The 14,218-nt window shown below is 31.8% G+C and overlaps 1 protein-coding gene across 1 annotated transcript; it reads right to left on the bottom strand.

Annotated features, from left to right (window-relative positions):
* Positions 1-7,820: 7,820 nt before the first annotated feature.
* Positions 7,821-9,410, bottom strand: LOC141455106 (uncharacterized). The gene is made up of 2 exons (XM_074129968.1): positions 9,289-9,410; positions 7,821-9,215 (listed from the first exon to the last, which is right to left on the bottom strand). Coding segments are annotated over exons 1-2 (1,062 nt in total). The 5' UTR covers positions 9,291-9,410; the 3' UTR covers positions 7,821-8,155.
* Between the last annotated feature and the right edge of the window lie 4,808 nt (positions 9,411-14,218).

Below are 14,218 nucleotides of genomic sequence, written 5' to 3'. Positions count from 1 at the left end.
CATAATAAGTTCAAATTTTATTTAATTTTTCAAAAAAAAATTAATAAATGCAGCGCATATGTATTTGGGTGCAATTGCCTTCTGTATTAAGGTCTCACACAATTTAGAGGAGTTTGCGCATGCGCAGATGATTAAGTTAGCAGTGTAAAACATATTCTTATTTAAATAGCAGTGGTTATATATATATTACTTGAATTAAGAAATAAATCGATATTAATCAATACATATAGTCAATGTGATAATCGATAGGAATAATCGATATTGCAACTGCCTGCTGTATTAAGGTATCACACAATTGACTGTAGTTTACGCATGCGCAGTTGATTAAGTTAGCAGTGTAAATTATTTTCTTATTTAAAACAGCTGGTACAATTGACCAAGGTTTACGCATGCGCAGTTGATTAGGTTAGCAGTGTAAAACATATTGCTATTTAAACAGCAGTGGTTATATATATTATATTAAGAATTATATCGATATTAATCAATGCATATAATCGATAGGAATAATCGATATTGCAACTGCCTGCTGTATTAAGGTATCATACAATTTACTAGTATATGCGCATGCGCAGATGATTATGTTAGCAGTGTAAATTATTTTTCTTATTTAAAAAAAAAAAAAAAAAAAAAAAAAAACAGCTGTTGGCATATATATATATAAACTAACATGCTGTATTAAGGTATCACACAATTGACTGTAGTTTACGCATGCGCAGTTGATTAAGTTAGCAGTGTAAATTATTTTCTTATTTAAAACAGCTGGTACAATTGACCAAGGTTTACGCATGCGCAGTTGATTAGGTTAGCAGTGTAAAACATATTGCTATTTAAACAGCAGTGGTTATATATATTATATTAAGAATTATATCGATATTAATCAATGCATATAATCGATAGGAATAATCGATATTGCAACTGCCTGCTGTATTAAGGTATCATACAATTTACTAGTATATGCGCATGCGCAGATGATTATGTTAGCAGTGTAAATTATTTTTCTTATTTAAAAAAAAAAAAAAAAAAAAAAAAAAACAGCTGTTGGCATATATATATATAAACTAACAGGTACGATAAAAGCTGTGGATGGGAAAGGGGGGCTTGCTACAGAGACCTGTCCAGTGAGGTAATCATTTGGAAAAAAAGATGCAATTCTATTGGCTAGTTAGAGTGTGACGTAATTGTGGTGGGGGGTTAATGCTAGTATCGCAGTCCAAGTGTCAGTTCGGGTTTAGTTTTCAGTGAGTGTAGGTCGCGTCATCAGCAGCGGAAGCAGTCCAGGTAGAGGGGGTAAGTAAATAATTTTTCTATTACCTAAAGTGAGGTTATCCATTTTTATTTAAGTTGAATATTTTTGTGATAGTGGGGGTAATTTAAATAAAAAAAAAAATTCTTGGTAAGGGGGGTTAGATTTTTTTAAAAATAATTCCAAGTTAAAACATAAGAGAACATTCAAAACTAGAGTAAGCGAGACTACCACTGTGGCCGACTGGTGCAGATGACGTGTCTACCAGCACGAAGATTGTAGGATCGAATCCCAGGTAAGTAAAAATAATTAAAATAAAAAAAATTCACCCTCCTGTCTATCAATGGGCGAGGGGGGGGGGTATGTTTCATTGGCTGGTACGAGGTCCGCCATCTTGTGGTCTACAGCTGGTATGAGGTCTGCCATCTTGTGGTCATCAGCTGGTACGAGGTCCGCCATCTTGTGTACTACAGCTGTTGGAAGAGACGGCATCTTGTAGGAGGAGCTTAGGAGGCCAACGAATACGACGACCTAGAGGTGGTGGGAGTGGAGGGGGTAAAGGTAGGTGTCACGTGATAGGAGTAGGGCTAGGGTGGGGGGTAATGAGGTGTCGTCGAATTCGCTGATTGGTCAATAATTATGGGTGGGGGAAGGAGTGGGGGTAAAAGGGGTGTCATCGATTTCGCTGATTGGTCGATTAAAAGGGTGGAGTGGGGGAAGGGGCGTGGCCTAAAGCCCTCGTCGAGTTCGATGATTGGTCAATAAGGTGGGGTGGGGGTAGGGGGCGTGGCTTAAACCCTCGTCGAAATCGATGATTGGTCAATAAGGAGGGGTGGGGGTAGGGTTCGGGGAGGGGGGTGGGAGGGGAGGGGATGGCCGCCATTTTGTATTTTAGGTGCGCCAGAATCGGCAAATCCTCTCTACTAGCGCACAACCCTTACCACTAGCTTTTAGATCTTCAGAATTGCATGAATATCCAAATTTACCTTCAACTAATAAACTCTCATGGCATGTGAAAACGTCAAATCAATTACACAAACCAAGATATGTAATTATAGCATTTCAAACTGATAGGAAGGATAATATTGCTAAAAATCGTTCTATTTTCGATTCAGCGGACATACGCAACGTTAAATTATACTTGAACGACAATCAATATCCATATAATGATATGCAATTAGATTTCACATCCGGCAGGATATCGCAGCTGTTTGAAGAATATATTCGCTTTCGTCAAGAATACTATGGAGTGGGTAGAAGTGAGGCGTTGTTTGATAGAAAAGGCTTTTCCAAAACACCTTTTGTGGTAATTAATTGTGCAAAACAACCAGATAGATTGAATACCGGTGTAGTTGACATTCATATACAAATTGATACCAATAAACCGTTTGCGCCCAAAACATCCGCCTACTGTTTAATAATTCACGATATGCTTTTACATTATGTACCATTATCTGGATTAGTGCAAAGATATTAAATTGTAAAAATTAAATAAAAAATTATAAAGAATTTTTTTTTTTTTTTTTAAATAAAATAATATTGTATAAAGAATGTGGTTTTTATTTTATTAACCCTGGGGAATATTTTCTTATATGCTTATCTTAGCTTAGGTTTCCATAATCAAGGAAATTTGCGGCGGATAAGCGGATATCATACAGAGTATAAATTAGGCACATTTTTTCACATAGATTTATTATGCCACACACGCGCACACACATTATGCCAGTTACAAATAGTGCACTTTCAAGTTATTTAGATGCTGTTCCCTGTACGGAATATTTATGCATTAGTGGTGAGTTTATTGCGACTCAATTCAAATATTTAAATAATCGGGAAAGTTATGTAGGTTGGGATGATGAAGATATGCTTAGCTTTTGTTTTAATTGCGGTCCACCATGCATAGACTTACATCACTTTACCGATCTTAACGCAACGTTTCATATTGAACACGGTGTGTTATTGAGACGCAATAGCACTCTTCACAAGCGCTTAGGTAAGTGTTTTATATGTGAAAAATACTTATTTCAATATAAACCAAGTACCGCGTGCGCAACATGCAGACAATTTCTTAGGGATAGCTATTTAATTTATACTTAAATGAGTGAAGATTCCGCCGCTATGAACATCATCAACAACAACAACAACAACAACAACAACACATTTGAAGTAAGTAAAATACTAGTACAATTATTTTTTTTTTTTGGTTGGTAAAAATAAGTAAACTTACTTGTTTTTTTTTTTGTTTCACACATGCGCAGATAATTGAAAGAATTTTCTTTCACCCAATGGTTGGGAACATCAGCACTGTTAGACAAATTCTTCAAGTGTTTAATAATTTGAATATTGCTGCACTGGCAATAGAAGACCTCGAACTCAACGAATACCACATTTTCATAAACATCAAGAACTTTTTTTCGGGGAGATTCGTACCAATCATATTGTCAGCAGTTAACACATTAACACTTGTAGAAAGAGAAATAGTGAATGGTGTTCCGTGTCTAACGTTTAGAAACAATGCAACCATTTTTATCATTAGATGTAAACCACAAGGTCCTTTAACGATAAGCAATTACGAATATTCATTGAGAATAAATCGTAGTAGTAGTAGTAGTAGTAGTTGTTGTTGTATAATTCATAATAATTATTTACTTCCATTAGTTAATAACTCTGATTCATTACAAATTAAAAGCCTTAAAGCACTTATCACCAATTGTTTGTGATGTGATGGTGGCTGTGTGTGTGTGTGTGTGTGTGTAAAAAAGATACATGAATCATGTACAAATCTCATTTTTATTTTTATATACTAAGATGTGTGCAAAAATAGTCTTCACATATATGTATGAATTTTTTTTGAGTGATATAGTATATATATTTTTGTAAATACCTTTAGTACTCACACTATCCAGATGTAATGTTTGTAATATTTATGTATTGTTTTTTTTTTTACCTATGTATATATATATATATATATATATATATATATATTTAGGGTGGATGCAATTAAAAAAACCATATATTTTTTTAAAATTTGTATATTAAAAACTTAATTATATTATAAAAGATAAAAATAATTAAAATTAAAAGAAAAAAAATAAAATTCTTCATATGCCTGTGAAAAAAAAAAAAAACACAATTAGTATTATTATTATATATATATAGAAACTAACATATTTTTTTTTTTTTTTTAGTAGAGAAACCTCTTACCATAAACCACACCACCATCCTCCTCACGGCGTTGGTGGTGGTGTTGGATTAGCACTAATACTATGGAAAGAAAAAACAAAAAATAATTAGGAAACACATGATGGAAACAATCATTTTTTTTTTTTGCTAAATCATTACTTTTAAAACACTTACATGATGGGGCGCAACGTGCCCATCGCCTCACACACCGGGCACCTCCGGGGAGGTGCCCAGGTGTTGGGCAAACAAATTAGTGTGCTACACACTGAGCATGTAAACTGTAACAGAAAATTGTGAACTGTAACAGAAAACATACACACGAATTTGGAAAGATTCCAAACATATTTTTTTTTTTTTTTTTTCAAACAATTTGTACATAATAAAGATTGTTAAAGGTACTTACAAACTGGTGCATCGTTCCGTCCATTTTGTTGTTCTGAAATCGTGGACAGCTTGCTTTTATACACAAAACTTATCGTTGTTATGAACTTCCTTTTTTTTTTTTTTACTCACATTCTAAACCCCACTACAATTCTTAATAAATAAAACACAAAATCTAACCGAAAATTTTTTTTTTCACTCACATTCTAAACCCTACTACAATTCTTAATAAATAAAACACAAACTCTAACCAAAATGTGGTTTTAATTGTGTGAGATATTTCTAGTTCCTATGTTGAATATTGTTTTATAGATTACATTTTTTTAGATATGTTCTATTAAATAAGTTCATAAATATCGACTCTTTTTTTTTTGTTTATTTTATAGCAAGTAAGGAATACTATGCTTAACAATTATTACTCAGTACACAAAAATTATGTACTTCTTAGACCCACATCATGTTCCAATCTTTCATACTTAATTACTCCATACATACACAAAACTTAAATATACTTAATACTCTGTACACATAAAACTCAGTACACAAATTATGTATTTCATAGACCATAATCATGTTCCCATCTTACATACTTAATTACTCCATACACAAAAAAACTTAAAACCCAAAACTTAATTACTTCATACATACACAAAACTTAAAACTCAGTACACAAATTATGTATTTTTTTTTTTTTTTTTAAGTTTATGTTTATGTTAAAATTATGTTTAAGTTTTGTCTATGTATGGAGTAATTAAGTATGCAAGATGGGAACATGGTTGGGTTATCAACATGGATTACATAAATTTTTTTTTAACCCCCTCATGATGTTTCCATTCATTCCCATACTTAAAATAGTAAGTAAGTAATAATATACTTAATACACAATACACAAATTATGTATTTCTTAGACCCACATCATGTTCCAATCTTTCATACTTAATTACTCCATACACAAAAAAAAACTTAAAACACAAAACTTAATTACTTCATACATACACAAAACTTAAAACTCAGTACACAAATTATGTATTTTTTTTTTTTTAAGTTTATGTTTATGTTAAAATTATGTTTAAGTTTTGTCTATGTATGGAGTAATTAAGTATGCAAGATGGGAACATGGTTGGGTTATCAACATGGATTACATAAATTTTTTTTTTTTAACCCCCTCATGATGTTTCCATTCATTCCCATACTTAAAATAGTAAGTAAGTAATAATATACTTAATACACAATACACAAATTATGTATTTCTTAGACCCTCATCATGTTCCAATCTTTCATACTTAATTACTCCATACACAAAAAAAACTTAAAACACAAAACTTAATTACTTCATTCATACACATCACTTAAAACTCAGTACACAAATTATGTATTTCTTAGACCATAATCATGTTCCAATCTTTCATACTTAATTACTCGATACACAAAAAAAAACTTAAAACACAAAACTTAATTACTTCATACATACACAAAACTTAAAACTCAGTACACAAATTATGTATTTTTTTTTTTTTAAGTTTATGTTTATGTTAAAATTATGTTTAAGTTTTGTCTATGTATGGAGTAATTAAGTATGCAAGATGGGAACATGGTTGGGTTATCAACATGGATTACATAAATTTTTTTTTTTAACCCCCTCATGATGTTTCCATTCATTCCCATACTTAAAATAGTAAGTAAGTAATAATATACTTAATACACAATACACAAATTATGTATTTCTTAGACCCTCATCATGTTCCAATCTTTCATACTTAATTACTCCATACACAAAAAAAACTTAAAACACAAAACTTAATTACTTCATTCATACACATCACTTAAAACTCAGTACACAAATTATGTATTTCTTAGACCATAATCATGTTCCAATCTTTCATACTTAATTACTCGATACACAAAAAAACTTAAAACTCATTACTTAATTACTTCATACATACACAAAACTTGGTACTCAGCACACAAATTATGTATTTCTTAGACCATAATCATGTTCCAATTGATCCATACACTTAAAACTCTGTACACAAATTATGTACTTCTTAGACCATAATCATGTTCCAATCTTTCATACTTAATTACTCCATACACGAAAAAAAAACTTAAAACACAAAACTTAATTACTTCATACATACACAAAACTTAAAACTCTGTACACAAATTATGTACTTCTTAGACCATAATCATGTTCCAATTGATCCTACTTACACAAAAAAACTTAAAACACATTACTTAATTACTTCATTCATACACAAAACTTGCTACTCAGCACACAAATTATATATTTCTTAGACCCATAATCATGTTCCAAAAGTGACAAGATTATCCTCCTAATGATTAAAATATTCTCATGTTAAATCACAACCATAATCAAGTCTTAAATCGTACATATTATTCTTTAAAAAAAAAGTTAATATTTATCCTCTAATGAAAAATAAAAGCGCCAAAAACACATTATAATGGATGTGTAAGGTTACATTAGGTTATCCATAACCTTACACTAAAATCATTTGTTATTGGTAAGTATATTAAAAATATTATTATTATGAACATATTCCAAGTGTTTATTGTGCTAAAAGTGTCAAGATTATCCACTTAATGATAAAAAAAAAAAAAATATTCTCATGTTAAATCACAACCCCATAATCAGGTCTTAAATCGCACATATTATTCTTTAAAAAAAGTTAATATTTATCCTCTAATGAAAAATAAAAGCGCCAAAAACACATTATAATGGATGGGTAAGGTTACATTAGGTTATCTATAACCTTACACCAAAATCACTTGTTATTGGTAAGTATATTAAAAATATTATTATTATGAACATATTCCAAGTGTTTATTGTGCTAAAAGTGTCAAGATTATCCTCTTAATGATAAAAAATTGCACCTACAGCGCACTCCTGCGGCCTGTCTCGTTATTTATTAGACACCTACTCGTGTGGACCGGTGGTATTATAATAATAATAATGGAGGAGGTTACATTAGGTTATCCATAACCTTACACCAAAAATCACTCGTTATTGGTATTAAAAAAAAAAATAACATTAAAATTGTGATCAAAAAATGTCTTAATAAGTGTATATTATATTTTATTCCTTGTTATCAGTGGATAAGATGTTGTGTGATGACGTCACGTGCGCGCGCAACCTAGGGCATACGGACGCTCGTGTGCGCGCAACCTCGGCCATAAGGAGTGTATAGGAGTGGGGCCGCGCACGGACGCGCACAGCGCAATTCGAGTGTGGACCGGGGTGAGGAAGCGGGGGTACCCCCCTGCATTCCCTCACCCTGTCGCCCATAAGGCCGCGGCTCCAAAATTCGGGGCTCAATCACCGAAACCCTACTACTTTGGTAACTCAACTCTGGCAGGTTTGTGTGTGTAACAGAATAATTTATGGTCTTCGTATCGAGATTCCCCGTTGTAACGTTCATCAAAATGGGTGAAACATCTTTTACATATATATTTTGATGATTTGCGTTTGGATATTTGCTTACTGACAAGCCTATTAAAATTTTTTATATAAACATAGTGGTAATTGTTATTTGAATTTAGCAGTAACAGATCGCGATGGTCGTCTAATTCCTTATAAACTACCTTTAGAGGATACACATCATTGTTATCATCCAGGCCAAATACATTGATGGAAATATTATTAACAGATTCAAATTTGTTAACGTCTTTAAGAGGGCTTGGGAAATTTACACAAGAAAAATTATATTTACTCTCCAATGATTTGTATTTGTTTGGACCCCCCGAATTTTTCCCATCAATAAATTTGGCCAGTATTGCATATAAAAAGCATTTATTATCAAAATTTTTGACATTTATACATGCCTTCTTGCTCTCAATAGATTTAGGCAAAGGTAAATATGTTGTAGCTTTTAAAGGATTGTGTTTGCTTACCCTCACTCTTAGTCCATCCACTGAAACCAGTGACCAACCACTCTTGGTCATAGCCGCTTCTTCTAGTTCTTTCTTTAATTTGCTGAAGGCTATATCTAGAAAGCTGTTGACGTCATCGGATAGGTATATTGCTTTGTTAGATGTTTTCAACGCCTTTTCGATTTTCTCTCCATGTATATTTTCAAAAGTGCAGTCCACCCACAGATTAAATTTTATGGATGAATGCGTTACCAAACTTTGATGAATGATGTCTAGAATTTTTGAACGTACGCTTTCTAGAAATATTGGAAGATCCATACAACTTGGTGAGCGTACAAAATATGACGCAAGACGTCCCTGAAAAGCGGTCTCATACGGTGTTACATTATTTAGCCCTGTGGATAATCCCAAGAGCTCTTTTCTGGAAGGTTCTCCCAATCTTGATCTTTTACTTCCACAGACAGCTTCATGTAAACGGCCATTGTGTATATCAGCTTGTACACAGTTACAATGCCTGCACCTGAGAAGAAAACAAATTAATAATACGTAAATAATTACAACTTCATTTATTTATTTATTTATTTTTTGCTTACATGTAGCGGCCTCTGGCTGTACACTTCTTCTTATGAATTTGAAGATCTTTTTTGTAAAAATACGCTTTTCCGCATGTGCAGCCATATTTTTCTCGCTCACCGTGAGTTAAAGCTCTATGAAGTTTAAACTGATAGGAGTTTTCAAAATTAAGGTTGCACTCTTTGCACTGAAAAGATAAGAAGCTTTTCTTTTTTTTCTTTTTTTTTTTTGACTTTGATATGCTAACACATGAGTAATAATAATGGTAAAACTTACATGAACCATGATGATGAGAGCTGATGAAAAGGTATTTATTTTACTTTTTTCTTTTTATTTATTATTATTCTTAGTATCGGCTAAAACAATAATTCTAATATGAACTTCCGCCTTGTTAGAATGCAAATGCGTAGTCTAATGTAAAAGATTTTTTAGTGTTCTAATCATGAATTTAGCAATTTAAGAAGCATAAATAACTATTCATATTAACCATTAAATTTAATATATAAACAAACACGGACACGCTAAAATCCATAACCGCTTAACAAACAAATAAGTAATTTTTAAAAAATTTTCAAATGTTTTTTTTTTTAATTATTGAAAAATTGATGTTTACGCAAACTCTAATTTAAAAGAATTATTTACACCGATTCCTCGGTATATTAAAGACATTTCTAATGTTTTATAGTTATTTATCATTAGATCAGATATTTTTAATCCATACGCTTTTGGTAGAAAACATTTAATAAATTTTAATTCATCTTGTAACTTTACCACTACCGCATTGCCTACTTTGGTATCAACACGAACTATTGAAACGATTGGGTATTTTTTATCTATTTGAAGTTCTTTTATAGATTTTGTTTCGACTATATCATATTTCACAGAATTTAAGGCTGATTTTAGATCAGACATCTGTGAAAAAAAGAAGAAAGTATTACATAATATTAGGAATTACATATAGCAAGATTGAAGTGTATACCTACATAAAAAAATATTGTGATTAGGTACTCACTCTGACAAGGCTGAAGTTCTCACAGACCGACCTCAATGAAAATGAAGTGAAGAGCTTAAAGAAGGCTCCTTTATATACAATGCATGACCACAATATTAAATATATATATATATTTAGCTACTTTTTGTTGTATTTATTTAAGTTTGTTACGTTGGTTGTAAAGTTTACCACGCATATATATATTTAGCTACTTTTTGCTGTATTTATTTTAGTTTGTTACGTGGGTAATAAAGTTTACCAGATGTACGCTAAACAGCATATACACGTATGTAAATGAGTATACAATTTATTTGTATTGTGAATTCAAAAATCAAATTAAGCGTCAAAAGGCAAAAAGTGTACGCCTTTTTTGTCGACTTCAGTGCGGCATTCGATCGAATTGATCGACATGGACTAATTTATAAATTATACAATAATGGGCTCTCTTATAAAATAATTAAACTTATTTTTGGTCTTCACAATGATACTTATGGCAGGGTGTGGTGTAGGGAAGGTTTGTCAGACTCATTTAAAATCGCGATGGGAGTTAAACAGGGTGCACTTTTGAGTCCTCTCCTTTTTTCTGTATTTATTAATGATCTGGAGGAGTATTTAGATGGCGGAGTGAATATTGGTGCATCTAATGTTAAACTTTTAGCGTACGCCGATGACATTGTCTTGCTTGCGTCGTCGCCCATTTCACTACAAAAAATGATAAATTCATTGCACAGTTATTGTAGTACTTGGAATTTGGTTGTTAATCTTGCAAAATCAAAAATCATTGTTTTTAGAAACGGCGGTAAAATCTCTTCAAATAACAAGTGGTGGTATGGAGCTGAACAAATTGAAATTGTAAACAATTATAAATATCTTGGAATCAATATCACGCCAACCCTTTGTCTGACTAATCATTTTAAAAATAAATTAAAAAGTTCAAAGTCTTGTCTAAATTCCGTTTGGAAAAGTTTTATTTTAAACAAAGATATTGGCTTCGAAAGTAAATTAAAAATATTTAATTCTATATCTAGAGCAAGTATCTGCTACGGAGCTCAAGTGTGGGGGGGCCAAAAATTTAATGATGTGGAAAAATTATTAGTATTCTTTATTAAGAAAGTATTTAAATTGCCAGTAAATACTCCAAATTATTTATTATATCTTGAGACAAAGCTTTGCCCATTATTTACTTTCACGCTTAATTTACATCATAAATATATTTTAAAAGTACTGAAAATGCCCGACTTTAGATTTCCGAAAATTCTTGCCCAGTTTGCTATAAAAAAAAATTTATATTGGTTCAAGATTCAAAATGAATTGTTTCATTCGCACGGAATTCGATTTGATGTGGGTGCTGTAAATCCAGAAGCCCTTAATAATAGCTTTAATAAATTAAGAGAACAAATAAGTTTTAAATTTCTGGAAGATTGCGTAAATGCAGCTACCTCGTCTAAAACCTCAGTAATTTATAAAGATTTAAAATACGATTTAAACTTCATAAATGAGTGGCTCTCCTTAAATGATCTTACCTGGATAATAAAAGCTAGAGGGGAATTGATTTGTTTGAACTACAAACGTTATGGAACAAGCGCATCATCCCTCTGTTCGCTTTGCAATCTTTCACAGCAGGAGGACATTTACCACTTCATTGCAATCTGTCCAATACTAAAAGAGTTTCGCGTGAAGTGGTTAAAAAAGGCTGTACTTACACGGGAAGAATTAATAAACTACTTAAATGGTGCCGATTTTAAAGCATTGATTAATTACTGCAAAACGGCCTGGCAGTACAGGTATTTCCTAGTACAGGAATTTAATTATTAATCTTTAATGTAATAATCCCTATACGTTCCCTTTCATTTGTATTTCATTGGTTTTGTTTATAAAATGTAGTATTTATTTTTATTTTTGTTTGTTAATTTGGAGTATTTTTGTAATGTATCCGAGTCAGAAGTACCATCTTATAACTTATATGCAGAATGTTGTTTTATTTTTATTTTATTTTTATTATTTATTGTGTTTATTAACGCCAGCTCCCTCTGATGGTTTATTAAACCAAGAGTATTATCTTTATATTGTCAGTGATTGTTTTGTTTTCATCTCTTTCTAATTTGGCTTAATAAAGATATTATTGTTGTATTGTGAATTCATTTCAGTATTCCTAGTAAGGTAATGCCAGTAGGCGTGATTTAATGTCTAAAACAACCTGTATATGCATTTGAGATGCACAACTTATAAGAGATCGCAAAACATGAATCTCCTAGTTTATGCCTACATACATTGTTAGATGAAGTTAAGTACTAAGCAACCAGTGGGAGCACTGGAATATTTAATAATTGCTTTAAATGTAGCATGGTAATTTCCAGTAAAATATTATTTAAATATTTTATTTTCACAATTCAAATCAACTATTATTTAGTTTTAACTAATATGGACATAGATAGGACGAGTTAGATGAAGTACTAACCAACCAGTGGGAGCACTGGAATATTTAATAATTGCTTTAAATGTAGCATGGTAATTTCCAGAAAAATATTATTTAAATATTTTATTTTCACAATTCAAATCAACTATTATTTAGTTTTAACTAATATGGACATAGATAAGACGAGTTAGATGAAGTACTAACCAACCAGTGGGAGCACTGGAATATTTAATAATTTCTTTAAATGTAGCATGGTAATTTCCAGAAAAATATTATTTAAATATTTTATTTTCACAATTCAAATCAACTATTATTTAGTTTTAACTAATATGGATGGGCGAGAGAGAGAGAGATGTACCTTAATAGTGTGGAGAGAAGAGAAAGATGTACCTTAATAGTGTGGAGAGAAGAGAAAGATGCACCTTAAGAGTGTGGAGAGAAAATAAAGATGCACCTTAAGAGTGTGGAGAGAAGAGAAAGATGCACCTTAAGAGTGTGGAGAGATGGATAGAGCAGGAATAAACTGCACCCGCCACCCCTACTTCATCCTAGTCCGCCATCTTTACTGAGCCAGAAGCCTCCTTTTTACTCTACTCCCGTAAAGGTAATCAAGTTTTTAAAAAGTTAACCCGCATCGAATGTAAATCCAAACTCGGATCCATCGGTTCAGTTGATCTTTGGTCGATGTTCGAATATGACGAATTAAAAATTAACGTAAGACAAAAAAATGATAAAAGCGGTTTTATAAATACCTTGCTCAATATTCGGTCGGGTAATGTCTGCGAAGAAGACATCTCACTATTAAACTCACGTCTTCTACCAAATAACGATTTAAATAATGTAATTCAAAGGTATAAGGAATTAGTCGATTCCGGTAAAAATCCGTTATGTCTTTTCGCGACTAAAGCTCAATGTATAACTTTTAATAAACTTTATTCGGATAAATTCGCGAAAGAAATAGTTACAATTGATAGTATCGATGAAATTGATTATAATTCCAAATTGTCAAATAAAAAAATAAAAGATTTGAACTTGTTAATTTCTAAAATTTCGGAAGACGTCTCTCGCACAGCTAATCTATCTAAAACTATAAATTTATTTGTGGGCGCTAAAATAATGATTAAAAGAAACATTGATATTGCTAACGGAATTGTAAACGGAACAATTGGTGTAGTGGAACGGTTTGTTTATAAAGGAAATTTCGTTGATTCATTAATTGTCGTCGTAAATAATAAACCCTTTACTTTAGAAAGGGTACAAGCGCGATTTCAATTAATAAAAAATATTTACGTGCATAGGAAACAATTTCCGGTGTCTCTTTCGTACGCGGTAACCATCCACAAATCTCAAGGCTTAACCTTGGATTGTTTGTTCACGAGTTTAGGTAAAGAAGTGTTTGCACCGGGCATGCACTATGTAGCTCTCTCGCGGGTCACTAATTTAAACGGTTTGTATTTAATTGATTTCGATCCGTCAAAAATAAAAGCAGATACGGACGCGATAAGTGAATACCATCGTTTAAATAAAATGATCCAATCACCAT

Source organism: Rhodnius prolixus, unplaced genomic scaffold, assembly GCF_049639745.1.
Source record: "Rhodnius prolixus isolate KJV_2025 unplaced genomic scaffold, Rpr scaffold_27, whole genome shotgun sequence".
Classification (NCBI taxonomy): Eukaryota; Metazoa; Arthropoda; class Insecta; order Hemiptera; family Reduviidae; genus Rhodnius; species Rhodnius prolixus.
The sequence above is the reverse complement of the archived record's forward strand: the minus strand, read 5'-3'. Positions and strand labels throughout refer to the sequence as shown.